Source organism: Siniperca chuatsi, linkage group LG12 (genome assembly GCF_020085105.1).
Source record: "Siniperca chuatsi isolate FFG_IHB_CAS linkage group LG12, ASM2008510v1, whole genome shotgun sequence".
Classification (NCBI taxonomy): Eukaryota; Metazoa; Chordata; class Actinopteri; order Centrarchiformes; family Sinipercidae; genus Siniperca; species Siniperca chuatsi.
The window spans coordinates 19627307-19645485 of record NC_058053.1 but is presented as its reverse complement, the minus strand read 5'-3'; the positions used below and the strand labels follow the sequence as shown (position 1 = coordinate 19645485).

General features: G+C 42.2%; 1 protein-coding gene across 5 annotated transcripts in view; it reads left to right on the top strand.

Moving 5' to 3' along the window:
• Positions 1–18179, top strand: part of LOC122886121 (target of Nesh-SH3) — a 34485-nt gene that overhangs the window by 11810 nt on the left and 4496 nt on the right. The window contains exons 5-17 of one of the 5 annotated variants that reach the window (XM_044218077.1): positions 358–548; positions 4217–4260; positions 5077–5125; positions 6305–6370; positions 6594–6671; positions 9171–11012; positions 11237–11314; positions 11724–11912; positions 12758–12823; positions 15468–15542; positions 16996–17118; positions 17509–17598; positions 17716–17925. In XM_044218077.1, coding sequence (XP_044074012.1) covers positions 358–548; positions 4217–4260; positions 5077–5125; positions 6305–6370; positions 6594–6671; positions 9171–11012; positions 11237–11314; positions 11724–11912; positions 12758–12823; positions 15468–15542; positions 16996–17118; positions 17509–17598; positions 17716–17925 — 3101 coding nt within the window. The remainder of the gene's footprint in view (positions 1–357; positions 549–4216; positions 4261–5076; positions 5126–6304; positions 6371–6593; positions 6672–9170; positions 11013–11236; positions 11315–11723; positions 11913–12757; positions 12824–15467; positions 15543–16995; positions 17119–17508; positions 17599–17715; positions 17926–18179) is intronic. The other 4 variants (XM_044218078.1, XM_044218079.1, XM_044218080.1 and 1 more) reach the window with 4 other exon arrangements.

The following is an 18179-nucleotide window of genomic DNA, read 5'->3' as shown; positions in this document are numbered from 1 at the left end:
AGACATCTCTACGGCTGATATCTCCAAAACTCAGCAACTCACACCAAAACAATCTAGATGGATAAATAGCACTACAGGTAAGAGGAAAAAATATGTATTTTTGATTTTGGGGTCAGAATCAGAATCAGAATCAGAACTGGATGAACTGTCCCTTTTAAGTGTGAATGTTCCTAAAAAGGTTTAAATGGCTGGGAACTCAGAACTGATGCAGCCTCGAATGAATGACAAAATGTCTTAAAGCAGCAAATGCAGTTCCTTTTGCTTCTTGTACATCTGGATGTCTGAGTTTGTTCATAGACATGATTTACTGTTTATCTTCATATCTTCATGTTTTGTTTTGCTCTGTCTTTGGCTCAGACACTACACAGTGCGTTATCGTGAGAGGAGCAGGAAGTGGAACTACCAGACCTGCCCAACTAGTGACACGGTCATTGACAATCTGAAGCCCAACACAGTCTATGAGTTCGGTGTCCAGCCCAACTCTAAGGATGGCACTGGATTGTGGAGCAAGCCGGTCATTCACAACATCAGCACAGGGAACATAGAGGGTATGTTTGATGTCACTTTTTCACATATCGTCCCTCTCACCCCAAATAAAACCGTACTCTCACCATGGCCGTTACAAATAAACAAAGGTTTGAGAAGTAGGTAATTGCAGATGCTGACTAAGTTTTTGCCAGTTAGCTAAGTAGGAGTGACCGTGATGACATGATATGCATATACTGTGTCATATAAATCCTTTCCTCCCAGGAGATACTAACCAGTCTTAGGCTGGGTTGCACCAACAAGGATTCATTTTTAAACTCAATTACATCATGATTTAATTTGAAATTATGTTGCACCAAACTTTAAAACAAGTTTTAAAATTAAGAAAGGTTAAATTTAAACCTCTCATTAAACCTCAGTTTCATTTTTACTCTAAACCTAGATTAAATTTAATTCTGTTGCACCAAAACTTTAAGCTCCAATTTAAAATGTGATCCTGTATTAACTTTAAACTTACACTTGAGGAGGTTCAACTTTTAAAATGGCTGCCTTTTTTAGACGGATTGAGCAAAATAATCAAATAACACTAAGAAAGTTAAGGGACAAACTCGACCCAATTGAGCACTGTTGAGTTAAACTCAATATAAACTAGTATGCCCTGCGGGGGTAGACTCAACACTCCAGGACAGGTTTCAACACACAGACTGGAGTATGTTTGCCACCTGTGGCTCTCATACGGACATAGACAGCTACACCTCCTCCGTACTGGACTACATCAACATCACCATAGACAGTGTTACAACTCAGAAGCAGATCACCACATACCCAAATCAGAAGCCATGGATGAACAAGGAGGTGCGCCTCCTGTTGAAGGCACGCAACACTGCCTTCAGATCAGGTGACCCGCAGGCCTACAGCACTTCCAGGGCAAATCTGAAGGGGGGCATCAAAAAGGCCAAGCACTGCTACAAGCTAAAGTTAGAGGAGCACTTTTCCAACTCCAACAGGGCATCCAGGCCATCAGCAATTACAAACCCAGACACTCCACCCACATAGCCACAGATGTCTCCTTCCTGAACAAGTTTAACGATTTTCATGCTCAAGACAATAGGGAAACTGCCACCAAGCTCACACCCTCAGCTGACCACCCGACCATCACACTCACCTCCACAGATGTCTACTCTGCACTGAGCCGGATCAACGCGCACAAGGCTGCTGGACCAGACGGCATCCCTTGTCGCGTACTCAAGGCATGTGCAGAGCAGCTCACTGGGGTCTTTATGGATATTTTCAACCTGTCCCTCGCCCAAGCAGCTGTGCCAGTATGCTTTAAATCCACCTCCATTGTGCCAGTGCCGAAACACTCTAGTCCAATGTGCCTGAACGACTACTGCCCTCCTGCCCCCCTTACATCCGTTGTTGTGAAGTGCTTTGAGCGGCTGGTCCTGGCACACCAAAAGGACTTAAGACACTTATGCACGAATGCTGTTTGTTGACTTCAGCTGTGCATTCAACACTGTCATCCCTTCCAAGTTAATCACCAAACTTGGAAACCTGGGCATTAACACCTCCATTTGCAATTGGATTATGGACTTCCTGACAAACAGACCTCAGCTTGTTAGGTCAGGCCACAACTGCTCCACCACCATCACACTCAACACTGGCGTACCACAGGGCTGTGTGCTGAGCCCCTTCCTCTAGTCCTTCTTCACACTCAACTGCAGGCCTGTGCATGGATCTAACGCCATCATCAAGTTTGCGGAAGATACTATGGTGATTGATCTCATCGTTGTGAGACAATGAGACTGCCTTCAGGGAGGAGGTCCAGCACCTGGCCACATGGTGCTCAGACAATAACTTGCTCCTTAACACCTCCAAGACAAAGGAGCTCATCGTGGACTTCAGGAAGGAGAGAGGAGGCATACATGACCCCATCCACATTAACGGGATGGCACCTGTCCTGAACCACCAACACCTCCTGCCTGGTTTAGAAGGCTCACCAGCGCCTCTTCTTCCTGAGGACACTGAAGAGGAACCGACTGTCCTCAGCTATCCTGGTGAACTTCTATCGCTGCACAGCAGAGACCATCCTAACCAACTGTGTCATAGTCTGGTATGGGAACTGCTCTGCTGCAGAGCGCAAGGGAATGGAGCGGGTGGTGAAAACTGTCCAGCGCATCACAGGGACTCCACTTCCAGCCATTTAGGACATCCAGAGGAAACGCTGTCTGCAACATTCTCAAGGACTCCTCTAACCCCGCCCAGAGACTGTTTTCTCCTCTGCCTTCCAGCAGGTGCCTCAGGTGCCTCCAGACAAGGACCAGCAGACTGAGTAACAGCTTTTTTCCCAGTGCTGTCTTCCTACTGAACTCTGCCCCCTACTGATTCCACTGTCCCCTCATATACCTTAACTTTAAATGCTGCTATATTGTTTTTGCTGCTGCTAAATTGTTTTTGCTACATGTACCACATGTTCATTTGCACTACCAGACTATTTAGTTATACATATACTGCATCATTTACACTCCAGTACTATGTACTGAATACTGCAATAACTCTTCTACTGCACTGTTATTTCTGTCTATAATATACACTACTTAATATTCATTGCACTACTGTTCTGCTCAGTCCAATTCATTATTGTACATATCCAAGTGTATACTTCTGTTTATAGTAATGCTATCGGTATATAATGTCCATAGTACCACTTGAAAAATATTTTCATAATATTGCTCTCTCCTGCACACACTTTATATCCTGCACTTGCTTATTGCACTTCTGGTTAGACCTAAACTGCATTTCGTTGCCTTGTACTTGTATATGTGTAATGACAATAAAGTTGAATCTAATCTAAAATAATAGGAGTACACATTATGATGAAAGGTAGCAGCAAGGAAACGATGCCAGATGGAAGTTAAGTTTCACGCTACAGCTGCATAAACAGCATCCTCCTCTGCTTTTGTCTTCGGCATTCCAGTTGTGGAAGATGGCCTCTTCCACCGCTTTGAAAAGCAATCAAACATCCATACAGTAGTACAGCTTCACGGATTGTTACAATCTTTTTTTATTTCATTTTGTTGTTGTTTTGGACCCAAGCAAACAAGGAGGATGTGACGTTTGGTTGTTTGAGCTGGACATGCGATTGGATCTCAGTGTGGACACTGGAGACACATATTAATACCAGGTGTAAATCTGGTTAAAATCATATCTGGATATGAGACGCATTTTAATGCAAGGTGTAAAGGGGGTCCATGAGTAATGTCAGGCTAACTTTTTAGCCTGCTACCAAACAATGTAATGTTTTGTTAAGGAATACAGAGCAAATTTATTATTTATTTTAATTTTGGTTGGCAAGCATCTCCATATTAATTAAACTCTATTTAATTTTGGTTTACATCAGTAAACTTGGATTTACTACACGGAGATTTGTTTTTAATTGTGCAACAGAGCTCTGCTTAATTTTAAATCTGGATTAATTCATTTTAAACCTAGTTTTGCTAAACTCTGATTAGAACTAATCTTAGATTAAATGAATCCTTGTTGGTACAACCCAGCCTTACTGAATAAAAATAGTTTAACTTAAGCCACTACTAAGGAACTCTCTCATTCAGTCTTCCAAGACGAAATACATCTTGAGCAAATCATGTTTGTAATGTGGTTTTTATTTAGTTCCTTCACTTTTTCCTTTTTTTTTTTTTTTACTGATTTTTATCTTGTGCCATGTTTCTAGATAAGACCATCAGGAAAATCTTTAAACATCCAGTCAACCCTGTGGTATGTACTGAACACACTTTAAACACTAAATTTCTTGTCAAGCATAAATAAAGCATTATAGCTAATATTGTGAAGCTTTTTTTGTAGATTTTGTAGACATTAGTCTTATTGTATTAATATGTGGATACAGTTGCTAATAGTTGCAGAATATACTAAATGAAGTAAGTGTCATAAACTAGTAAGTATATTGAGACTGCACAAGTACACTTCCTCACCTCAAAATAAATATTTTTGGGAACAGGGTGTGTATTTGGAACAGGCAATATGCTTTAGAGTCCATGTTGTGCACTTTAGTGAGCCTATGCTATTCTCAGGGTTGTTTGCGTCATTCATTTTCCATCCAACTGCCGAATGGAAACATCACCAGTGCAGCCAGGACTGGCCAAGCCAAGAGAGCAGTCTGTAGCTAGCTAACTTCTGGAGTCGAACAAAAGAGAAAAGAAAAGGAGATGAGAGGGAAGGATAGAGGAGGAAGGATAACAGTGTGGAAATGAGTTGTGAGGAGAAAGGTGGCACTGATTTACTGACAGTGCAGCACTGATGTGTCACGTGCTCCTGGCTCTGTACTTGTAAAACATCACAGCTGTTGAGAATCAGCCTCAACACTTGCCCTTCCAGAGGGAAACTTTGAATAACAAGCTTCTCACCAGGGACTTTACCGATTCGACACGGAGTAGAGGGCCTAAGAGTTATGAAACACAGAGAGAGAGGCAGAGAAATGAGATGGCATTGAGGTAAAATGCTAATACTTGTTGTGATCATTGCAAAGACTAATGACCAATTCTTTCCCTTGTCTTTTTGTCTTTCACCCTTCAGAAACCTTTAACACCAGGTCCACACACCTTCCCCTTTGCTCCTCGCCATGGTAAGCCAAAAGAGTCATGATGCTTTTGGTCAAACCCACTGAACCCTTTTTAATGCAGCATCAGAATTTTTATATCGTCCTATGATTTATTGCTGCTCAGAAATGTCTGTTGCAGCCCTTCTCACTGACCCCTGCTTTAAGACTCAGCACTGGAAGAATTTTAACTGGAACTTTGATTTATCGTTTGCAGACAGGACCTCATCAAATCCAGTCTCCCTTTTTAAACATTCACAGTTTTCATTTTGCAGGTTTATTGCAGATGCAAAGTACAGTAAAGCTGTTTTAAAACTGCATGTCCATGATGACGGCCTTAGCACAAAAAATATTATGTTCCACAAATCAAGATTTGCTATACACAGTATTACTGTATGGAGGCCAGTATACAGATTATATAAATTATGTTCATTTTTAACTGTTTTTCATTGGTGAGTCAACCTTCTTTACCTGCTGGCTATAATCAATATTGTTTTAATAACAATAGCTCAAATGACTATGTATAATGTGAAAAGGGTCATTTTTAGTGATGAACCCACAGAAAATTAACAACCGTTTCTGCAGTTCCTCTCAGCGCTACAGTTTCTGCATCTATCAGCTCAGTGTTTTAATTTTAAGGCCCACAACTTAAGTGTTTCGATCCACTCTCACTGTTCTCATCAGTGTTGTGTTTGGGCCACAGCGGGCAGCTGCCACTACCTGCCCTGCACCAAACGACACACAGACAGAGTTAGCGACTAGCTGGTGAACATAGTGGAGAATTTAGCAGCTAAAGAGCTAGATATTTCCCTCAGGAGTTGGTGAAGCCCAAAAAAAGAGCTAAAATGAGAATGAATATTATTGGACTTACATTCCTCAGGTGGCCAGAAACACGAATCTTCCCCATATCTATATAAAAAGTGATAATATTTCAGTGTTGAGTTTACAGCTTGTTTCTGCTGCCTCCATGTGGCCAAAGAACCTCAGATGCTAGGTTCAGATATTGTAGGAATAAACAATTGATAAACGTTGCCATTGAACATTTTGCTGACGGGTACATTACAAAACTGTAATGCAGGGGACATTGTTTTTGTGTGCAATGGATGCATGAACATAATTACTTTACCTAACTCTTTTTTTCAGGACTATGAAGGCATCTTATGTGTGACTCCTTGACTTAAATCTCTCCTCCCTTGTCCTTGTCAGTTCACGATAACAAGACCCAGGGTAGACTGCCCCCCTCCCGGAGCATAACCCCAAAGACAACTCTTGGTAATGACTTTTCTGACCTTAAGAGTTCAGTGGTCAGAAAAACCTCTTGGCCTTACGTCTGACCATTCTACCTGACTTCTCCATCACTATCCTGAAAATCTTAGCTCGTTGTTTACTGTACACACACTAGTTTTTTATTTATTTATTTATTTTTTTTACATTCTACAGTACATGCAGTAATAACTTTTCTCCCAGGTCTACTAACGTACACTATATTTCCCAGCTCCAACCACAACTACTAGACAGGAATCTCTGTCAACCCCGGGATCCACACTGCCTGTGGTCACCAAACAGCCAATCGGTAATCAGTGAATCATGGTTCTTTTTGAAAAAGCTTCATTACGGCTGTATGCAGTCATAGACTTGGCGGATTGTAACTGAGAGGCTGTCAATGCTTTACAGTGTCCTTTGTAATTAGCTGCATGAGCAAGAGTGGCATGCTCTGAGTGAGTACAGTAAGTAGACCCTCCCTTTGGAAACCGATGGTGTCAGCTGTTTAGGTTGTAATGAGGGTAAGGTAGGTTGTTTCAGCTGCATGGCATTTTAGCAAAACAACAAAGCTTGCAGGGATTCTTAATGATTGTTTCAAGGTTCTGCTGTGTGTGACAGTTAGTTTTACAGTGACTGATATGCAAGATATAATGTATCAATTTTGTCACAGGTAAAATTTACACAATAATTGAAAATCAGTTAGACAAGCCCACCAGACAAAAGTACTATAGAGGACTGTTCCCATTCATTGAGAAAAAGGTGACCCTTGGCCAGTAGTGATAACTTTACACTTCTACTCCACCATATCTAAGAGGGCAATATTATACTTTTTGCAGAGTAGATTAAACTACCCAACAGTATATAAAGTAGTTAAAATTAGCATAACCTTAAACATCTACAGCAGTAAAATGTAACATACACATTAATGTACCATATTATATTATATAATTATCAAAAAACATCATATATAACAGTAAAACAGTGACAGGGACCAGTTTTCTGCATAATGAGTACTTTTATTTTTGATACTTAAATACATTTTGCTGCTAATACTTACATACCTTTACTTAGTAAGGTTTTGAATGCAGGACTTTTATTTATAGTGGAGTATTTTCACAGTGTGGTATTAGTACTTTTACTTAGGCAAGGATCTGAATACTTCTTCCACCACTGGTAAAACCATCATTACCAGCTCAATCTTGCATCAGTCAATGACACTATATGAGACAATGTTTTGCAGTTTCACTACTCAGTTCCTTCTTTCAGTAATTAAAGTATGATTATTCATCACCACTTTTGCTGATTACAAACTTGAAGCTTTTGCTTTCAATGCAGTGCAGGCGATGGTGTGAAGTCTGCATGACAAAACTGCATGTACCAGACATTCCTCTCTTTCCAGCAGGAACTCGAGCAGAATTTTTATCTTCTTCTTTTCTTGTAGTTGTACCCTGTCTTACTGTGTCCCTTTCTCCAACATTTATATTTTATTATATTGCAAGTAACCTTAATTGTTATTAAATAAAGCTAGATTATTGCCATACAAATGCTATGTCCCAATTTAGGGCCTGGATACATCTGAATATGACCAAACAGACCTCTTCAATTTTAAAGGTGCCTTCAAATGCAGCCTGAATTTGAACAAGGCAACTGTTTGTATTATTTGCCACCCTCATTATCCCACAATCAATTTTGCACCAGTCAGTTGTTCAATGTAGCATTCAGGTGATCCTCGTCAAGTCATTATGTTAAAAAAATATCATGGAGGCTCATTTACCAGGCATTTAGATTCAGGTAGTCATCAATCACTGGTTAAAGTATAATATGAACAACTAGGCCCATGCACTGTTTGCCATTTGATTGATTGACTTAAAAATGAACAAGGAATAGCTGAATACACCATAGTTTTGGTGTCAATTAGGGTCATTTGGGGAAGAGGTACAGGTTCTCTCAAGGATCCACTGTCATGGGCTGCATTGATTCAGAGGATCCAGACCCTGTATTGAGACACAGCTATAGTTTCCATGTCTTTTTAATATACAGGAGACAGTTCCAGGAAATAATAATTTGGTCAGTGTTGTGATCCTGTTCTTGGTTGGTTGGTTAATTCCACTGAATTAGCCAACAGCCCCAAAAACAGAGGTATTTTAAACATTACATGGCTTAAAGTTGAGTAGAGGTACTAAAGGCCTGGAATGCCTTGTTATCTATTGCTTTGCCCTCCTGCTGTTTTTCACTCTTTTTTATTTTCTGACTTTTCTCTCTCATTCTCCTTCACTGAGGTGAACATCTGATCAGATTGAACAGTCAATTATAAATGGTCCATCAAAATGCCACAGCCAGTGATCAGTCAGCAACTATTAAACCCTCATATGTCATAGCCTCTTAGAGGCACAGCCAATGGATTTGGATGGCCATCGCTCACAGGCATCAAGGCCCCGGTAGCTGAGTCTGTCTGTAGTAACACGGCTGTTACATTGCAAATACCTCCATATGGTCTATCTGCCTTTGAAATTGGACCCCCTCTATCAGACTAGTGCCAGGTAGAAGTTATTGCATAACCTGTGCTTTAGTCCAAGATTAGCTCTGTGAGTTCTTGGGCCAGTAGCTGTTGGCACTTCTGCTGATCTAAATTACATCTGTTCCCTAACTGCCTTTATGTCCTTGCTTTCATAATTTTCTAGACAATAAAATAACATTATATTTTATTTCATTTTATAAAAGAACCTACAGAATATTATTTTTGAAATGATATTTTACAGCACAGTATTGTGGCTTCATGGCCATATTTTCTCTCTCTCACACAACCCAGGAAGAGGAGACCTCTCCAGATCTGTCTTGCCTCCTTTCCTGGCGGTCCCGTTAGCTCCAAAGCTCCATCCTCCACTACACATTACAGCCACCACGGTATCTGTGCCAGTCCCCCAGACAAATGTGGAGAAACATGGAGGGCATCCTCTAAGTCAACCTCAACCAAACCCCCAGCTGCAGTATCGACCACCACCACAACCAAAGCCCCACACCCAAAAACCTCAACTAAAGCCCTGTTCAAACGCAAAGCCTCATCCACAACCTCAACCAAAACTGATTTTCCAAACTCAACCACAACCCCAATCAACATCACAACCCATATCCCCGACCCAACCAACATCACAGCCCATACTCCAGACCCAACCACAACCAACATCCCATTCCATACCTCAGACCCAACCTCAACCCCAACCAACATCACAGCCCAAACCCCAGACCCAACCTCAACCCCAACCAACATCCCAGTTCATACCCCAGACCCAACCTCAACTCCAACCAACATCACAGCCCACACCCCAGACCCAACCACAACCCCAACCAACATCCCAGTTCATACCCCAGACCCAACCTCAACTCCAACCAACATCACAGCCCATACCCCAGAGCCAACCACAACCCAAATCCCATCTCATACCCCAGACCCAACCTCGACCCCCGCCAACATCCCAGCCCATATTCCAGACCCAGACCCAACCTCGACCCCCGCCAACATCCCAGCCCATACTCCAGACCCATAGGCAACCTCAACCCCAATCAACATCTCAGCCCATACTCCAGAAACATACCCAACCTCAACCCCAACCAACAACCCAGCTCATATCCCAGACCCAACCCCAACCAACATCCCAGTCCTTACTCCAGAAACATACCCAACCTCAACCCCAACCAACAACCCAGCCCATACTCAAGGCCCAACCTCAATCAAAACCCCAACCAACACCTCAACCCAAACTCCAGACCCAACCTCAGTTAAAATCTCAGCCAAAGCCACATCCCCAATCACAGCCTCAAACCACAACCCAGCTCCAGGCTGAACCACAACCTCAGTCAACACTCCAGCCCAAACACCAGGCCCATCCTCAAACACAACCACATCTAAAGACCCAGACCCAGCATCAAGTTCAACCAACTCTCCAGGCAACACCTGTGGCACATCCTCAAACACCTCATCCAACTCTACAGTACATACCTCAGACCCAACAAGCATTACCACAGATTCACATCCAGCCCCAACCTCAACCACAATCTACACAAACCCAAATACCACCTCAACCAAAGACCAACCCACAGCATCAGCCACAACCTCAACCAAAAACCAACCCAGATCCTCAACTAACCACCAAGCAGCAGTCTAAGGCTCAACCAACACCTAAACCAAAGACCATTTTTTTCCAACCCAAGCCACAACCTCAACCCAAGAGTCAACCCAAGCCCAAAACACACCCTCAACCAAAGAGCCAACACAAGCCCCAACCACCACCTCGACCAAAAAAGCAGCCAAAGCCTCAACTACAACCTCAAAAAAAGCCGCCAAAGCCTCAGCCACAATGTAAACCAAAGCCCAGAACAAGGGACCAACAACAACCTCACCCAACACTTCAGCCATGGCCTCAATCACTATCTCCAACAAAGACTCTGGCCCAATCTGTACCTCCTTCTCAACCCATTCCCCAACCACAACCTCCACCAAAGGACCAGACTCAGTCCCAACTTGAACCTCTACCCAAGCCACACCCTTCATCTAGGCCCCAACCACAAACTCAACATGAGCTTCAGTTTCAGTCTCAGACCAAGACCTACACTGATCCCACCAAGGTCACCCCAAGGCAGGCAGTCCCTACGGGTAAAGACCCTACTTTTTGCCATCAGCAATCCACATAATCACATATTAAGACCTTATCTAAAATTACTTTTTAAAAGGGGCATATTGATTGAAATTTTGATTGTATTTGTATTGAGTATTTAAGGAAAATGTGGTGGAAATGGTAGGATATGCCCCCTTTAAAAGTCAAAAATACATTCATATACATATTATCTTAGATAAATAGTAAGTTTTCTTTCATACAGCTCCTAGTCCACCTGAAGAGGGCAAGCCTCTACCAAGACCTGCCCTGGCTACAGAGAAGGCTGGTAGTTACAATCAGGGTAAACACCATGACAACTTTGTCCCATTACCATCTCTGCTTTCGTCAAGTCACATGAAACCCACTGCTTTCAGTTGTACTTAAAAAAAAAAATTGGATGATGTCACTGCTTCCCCATCTCCATCTCCATCCTACCACCCTACACACCCCACCCCATCATTATCCCTGTCTCAATGTGTGCCTCCATTTTCAGCCCAGCACATTCACCTCACCCATGCCCACTCACAACCAGAGCAGTCTGGCTAGCTTTCGATCTCATTTATGCCTCTCTGTCATTTCATTCATTGTCCACTCTCTTCTACATTCTTTTTCACTTATGTGTTCAGTCATTTATTCCATCTAGGTAAAGCTGTCAAGCTCGGAAGTGGATAATCCCTAACCCCCCCCAAATTGCCTTTCTGCTCATCTAGGTACTGGCGTCCTCAGACCATCCGTTGCTGAAGTTCCTCGTTCTCCCATTAGCTCATCAGTTCCTCCAGCAGGAAGAAACACCACGCTGTCTCGCACCAGGGTTCCTCCTCATGCCACTCGCAATAGTGTCAGACCATTTTCTCCATCCAAGACATTCACCTCCTCTCACAGCTCCAGCACACCTGGGGGTAATGGAGTACTCATTTCCCTTCTTCTTATTCTCTCTTCCCAAGTAGCTACCTCAGGTTATCCTCTCCTGTCAGCACTCTTTCACACTCTTGTCTGCAGCTGTGCATCTACAGAAGAAGACAAACCAACTCATGGCTCTTGATTTAGCACATGATCTGATTTTGAATGCATACAATAGACATTTGGATGCTTGTGCCTTTCTTCTTCTATCACTCAATCTTCTGCTTCACCTTCTCCTACAGTCCATATGGTCTCCACGCTCTGCCACATGTGCTTGGTGTGTATTTCACAGCTTTACCCACGAGCAAAAGTGGCGTCTCTGGGGTCAGGATCGTTAACATGATTTACGGTCCCTCTTGCTGGCCGGGTGGGAAGTCTGGCCACAGCACTGGCCAGGACACACCACATTTTACACCAACCATGCCAAGCCAAGCACTGTGCAGACAGTACAGCCGCCACAGCCTGCCTTTCTTTCTTTCTTTCTTTCTTTCTTTCTTTCTTTCTTTCTTCTCTCTCTCTCTCTCTCTCTCTCTCTCTCTCTCTCTCTCTCTCTCTCTCTCTCTCTCTCTCTCTCTCTCTCTCTCTCTCTCTCTCTCTCCCTCCCTCCCTCCCTGTATCTCTTCCTCTCTTAAACATAACTGCACACTCCCCAAAGAGTTACAGAAGAATAGAGAGTGAGAAATCTCAAACGATAGAATTCATGTTTTAAAGTCATGGCAATTCAATTTGTATGTCCAGAACATCTGTAAATCCAGGTTGAAATTGTTTTCTGACTTTCTTCTTATTTGGTATTAGTATGTTTGTCACAGTGATTTTATAACAGACCTTTTTCTCCCTCCAACAGCCGATGGGGCGCATCATAGGGGCAATGCTCTTCCTAAACCTGTGGTGTGGTCCAAAGAGAAACCTGGTAAAGACAAACCAAGATAATCACCTTTCAGCGTTCTTCACTCACTAACCTAAGAGGCATTGTTATGTCCCGTCCCACACAGTCACACTGATCTGTGCTTTTGTCACAATCCTCTCATGCTTTGTGATTTTCAGCTTGTCTGTCATGACGTTTTGTGTCTGGTCGTGGTCTGTGTTGTCCAATATGTATAGTTGACTGAGATTGAAGCCATATATAATTCTACTTTTGGCATATGGTTTGCCCTTTTTTTTGGACAATCACATTGTTTCCATTCTGCCAGGCAGACTCAGTTAATTTGAGTAATTGAATCCATCTCAAGTAGTAATGCAAACCACGTCTGGACCACATGTATTAATGGTGACGCTCTGCTCACTCCTTGTTGTTTGGAGTTGTGAAGAGAGGTTGTTCTTCAGTCCCATGTCACAGCTGGTGTGTGTTATTTCTGGAAACTTTGATGGTTTCAGAGGTCTTCAAGGAGTCACAAGGCTCCCTGGAAACAACTCTACAGGAAAGAATAGTCATTTTGCCTGCCACCCTGCACACACAAGCACAAAGCTCCTAATGACTGTTTGTGCCTTTCTAAAAAGACGTCACCTACATGTAGTTCCCCTTCCCGCCCCCATTAAGTAAATGATATGCAACAAAATACCATCACCCTAACCCTAACCCACATACCAAACAGCACTCTGCAACTTTGTATTGTACACAAAAGCTGGTGCAGAGTTTGCTTTTGGCATGAATTAGAACGTGCCCTCGACAGTTTTATAGAGCTCGGTTTCAAAGAGCTCAATTTCACATTGATTTTCAAATTGAATTTGTTTCAAAGCTCTGCTTATAGTGGCCTGCAGGTGTGTGATGGACAGTGTCCATCCATGAATCCCATCCATGAAATCTGAGTGTGTTGCAAAAAGCAACAACCCCAGTCATGTGAGATACTGATATGTATTTCAGTGGGAATAGTTTTCTAGACTGAATGTAAATCTCTGTGTTTTGATTGCATGTATTTTCACGTTCTTGCCCTGAAGAGGACATTATTTGACAGAAATCAGCGCTCACACCACTGCTGCTGTTTTACATCACAGATCTGAGTCTAAGGCCTTTGGTACATCAGAGTCAGCCTGTTGTTTGAGGGGTTTATTGTGTGACTACAAACTAAACACACCTGCTGTAGAACACCAACCAGATCATATTCTATACATTGTAGACATATTGTTGACATGTATATTGTTGACATCACATCTTATCACATTACATCACATCATTCTCATTTCCTGCCCAGTTAATGACATCACTCTTTTGAGCTGTCAGTTCTTTACTTCACATACCCCTGTCTTTTGTGTATCTTGAGATTTACAAAATTAAATTACAGCATCATTGTATTGTTTGACTTTATGTATGAGCATATGTTTGCCGTCAGTTATACCATGTGTGAGTCAGAGGCACTCCTATAATGTATCTCAGTGTTAATCAGTGAGACTTGTTGGTAGATGTTGTTTCAATTTGTCTTGATAGCCTCAACTCTTTTTTTCCTCTGGAGTAGATGCCAGAGATCACTGATTTTATGCCGACATCTTGCCGTCAGCTCCAGGGAGGAAACAAATCCAAGAGAAATGTTTTGGAGGTGTTTTGGCCTCAACAATTGGACAATTGCAGAATCTTGTCAACAGAATGACCATTAATGAATTTCTGAGATAAGAAAATGACAAATGGCGAAGGGAGTGGATGCTCAGGAAATGAATCAGTTAAAATGGATTTTCTCTAAGCAACTCAGATATGAAACACGTAAAGGAAATTTCATGGGTCAAGCCTCCCAGAGCTCCCCCCCAAGATTTCACAACAAAGATTTAGTAATATTATGCTTGTTTAACAACATTAAATCATGGCAGAACCATTATGTTAAGAAATCTGAGTTTGGCAGTTTGTAGCTAAGGTGTTTTCATTACAAAGCCTTGCTCTTCATTGTGATTACATATCCTGCTGACTACAGCCAGTTCATTCCTTGTGTTCATTAAAGCAGTTTAGAGTGAAATTAATCTGGTCTTCAATTCACTCATGGCTTGGCGGGATTTTTATTTTGTTTTCTCTGTGGTGCAGGAATTTTGTGGAAAATTTTGTGGTAAAACTGTATTAGATCCAAAATAATTTTTCACAGAAGGGAGTCAAAATCATACAAAAAAGTTGTTGGACCTGCTACCTTACTTCTCTGTTTAGGATTCACTAAGGATTCCTCAGTTATTCTTCTGGGGATTTTGGGGTGAGTGGTTAAAGCACCGGTTTATAGTTTCAAGGTTATTAAATACTGTCATGGTTTTCATTAGTCATAGACCATGGCAGCGCTATGTGGCAGCAAGTCACAAAGTGACTTTTCAGCATTTCACATGCAATCTGCTTTTATGTGCTTTATTGTTGCTTGTATAATGCCTGTGTTTGTTCAACCATTTTTTAGCACACAGTATTACTGCGGCCTTCTGCCCTGCTAAATGTCTCCCTCTTTTTGATCTATAAACTTGACATTCTTTCATCATTATTGCACTATTAAAATAACCAACAACACTTGTTTTCAGTTTTGTATCTCTTCTTCAGTGCCGACCACCTGTTTTGTTTCAGTATGATTCTTAATCTGAAATGGACTCTTGTTTCCCAGAATTCCCTGCAGTTATGCATCCTCCTATTCCTGTCAACAAGAGACCCAACCTGGTGGGGAAACCTAGGGACCATGGTGAGGGCAACAGTGATGGCCGCACTGACCACTGCTGCACCTTGTCCTGTATACTGTAATTATACACACAACAGCAAGCCTAGGGGAAGGCTTGACTTAAGCTGCTTCTTAAGCCAGTGGTTCTCAAAGTTTTTTTTCATCCCCTCTTTTTAGAGGCAGAAAGTATTTCATGCCTCCCACCCTGCTGTAAAACAATTACATTTTTATCAACCATTTACCATATCATAATTATATACCATACAAGCCAAGTTGTTATTTTATTGAAATAATATCAAGAACATTGTCAAAGGTTCTCATATGTTGTGGAAATGAAAAATAGAAAATGCAAGTTAAAGGAATAGTTTGACACCTTTGGAAAAACGTTGACACCACTCTCATGTCTGTATGGTAAATATGAAGCTACGGCCAGGTACCTGTTAGCTTAGACTGAAAACAGGGGGGAGGCAGCTAGCCTGGCTTTGTCCGAAGGTAACAAAATCTGCCAAGCAACAAGTGGAGACTCCAGGAAGTCACTGTGCCCAGCATTAGTGTTTGTACACTCCGTTTTTGTATGGATTAAACAATGAGATATAGCGTGTTAGCTTTCATTTCATTATACAACCTTGTGTTGTAAAATGATAAAGAAGTTACCTTGTACCTTTATGGTGCTTGTAGGTGGATTTTGTTACCTTCGGACAGAGCCAGGCTAGCTGTTTGTTTTTGGTTAAAAATCTGTTCATTTTGTATTGTACATGTTGATTTGATGTCTAAATGAAGCTTGAAACTAAACTCAATCTTTATAGCCTTGCTAGTGTGAAAGCACTTATGTTTACTTATTAGGCCCACATGAATCTGATTTATTCAACTTTAGTTCCACTACACATATTTCCACAAGGTCAAGTAAGTCTTGGCTGCAATGTCTCTCCGCCCTCCTTTTTATAGTTTGAAAACCACTGTCTTAAGCTATATTCTGCAAATAAAGTGCTCCAACTCCCAAAATAGCTTGCAATGAAATGTGCATATTGTTTACTAATGAACAACACAGGATTCATATTAACATCAGAGCTCAGCGGTCTTGTTGCTAAGGTGCTTTTCTGGACTTTCTGGGTTTCACTCACTGTTCCATCACTTGTTTCTATCTCTCTTGCTCCTCTCTGTCTCCACATAACTGTCCTTATGTGCACAAAGCCTGTGTATGTGTGTGTGTGTGTGTTGGTGTAAGTGCATGGTTCTGAGCATCTGGGCATCCTTGGTCTCAGGAGATGTTTTCTGGCAGACCCTTTTCCCCTTTAAAAAGCACAAGAGATATTACTCAACAAGAAATCTCTGATCTTTCAGCAGCCAAGAAAAGCCCAATGAGTTGCTCAGTGTGGATGGCCAGAGCAGATGGATCACAACTGTGGATGACTGTGAGTCAGATGATGAGGGTGAAGAATTGATCTCTCCTCCTCCTCCTCCTCCTCTCTGTCCTCAGATAAACTCATGGACCTGAAACAAGGAGACAAGGAGTCCATCTTGAAGCCATTCCCTCTGGTCACAGCCAAGCCCAAGCAAGAGCACCGACAGCAGACAACCACCTCCGCCCCGGCAGTAAACAGTATGAGTAACACAATGTTTAATGTATCTTAGGAGGAAAGTTATGACTCATTATCATAACTGCTTTCAAACCTGCAGGCAAAATTGAGTACCTCCATGAATGTGAGAAATATGTCATTGAAAATTCTTTTTGATTTTGAGTCAATCATGCATGTGAAAATAATCAGGAGATATTGGTGATGCAGCTTGCAGGTGTGTGTAGTAGTAAGAAAGAAAGGAGAGCATTTTAAATACTAGGAGGCAGACAAAGCCCGAGTGCAGGCCAGAGCAGATGCTGGACTGAGTGGCCATTGACCTGGGCCAGAGTTGTAAAAATGAGGACAGAGAGAACTGCCAGGGACTGCTGACACATCAAACTAACCCCAACTCTTTTCTCCTGTTTCCTTCTCAGGTAGCCATTTTGACATATATGAAAACTCCTCCATATTCAGGCCCTTGCCTGCATCAGAGGTAGACATCATGGGCAAGAAGCGCTTTGTAGGTAAGACTTCACAAGGGCTGTTCTACATCTCCACTCCAGGTTTAAATGCTTCATCACTGACGTCATCAGAGTGAAAAGGCCGGCATTCATAAATGTGTTTATTGGACCTGTCTACAGCTCCCCATGTGATCTACAAGACAGATAAGAAGCCATATGAGCCGTGCTCTATCACCTCCTCCCTCGCTTACTTCCCTGATGAGGAGGGCAGTGATCAGAATGTGACTGGTCCTCCCCGCATACCTCCCTCCAACCTTACTGTGGTTACTGTGGAGGGCTGCCCGTCTTTCGTCATTCTTGACTGGCAGAAATCTGACAATGAAACCAGAGGTATGGACATTTTTTAAGAATGACAGAACTGGGGTATAATGCCTTATTCGGCAATGCTGTCTGCTTCTCTATCGCATTGCATTGGGGTGCTTGGACCCCGTTATACTTGCTTGCAAGTCTAGTTTTGTTTTGGAAAATGAGGACTTCTTTGGACAAGAACTCCATCTCCACTTAGTCATGCTGTGTCTCCATTCATGACAGCAAGTTGTACAGATGTAAATAGAGCCACTTTATTATAAGCCATGCTTGATAAA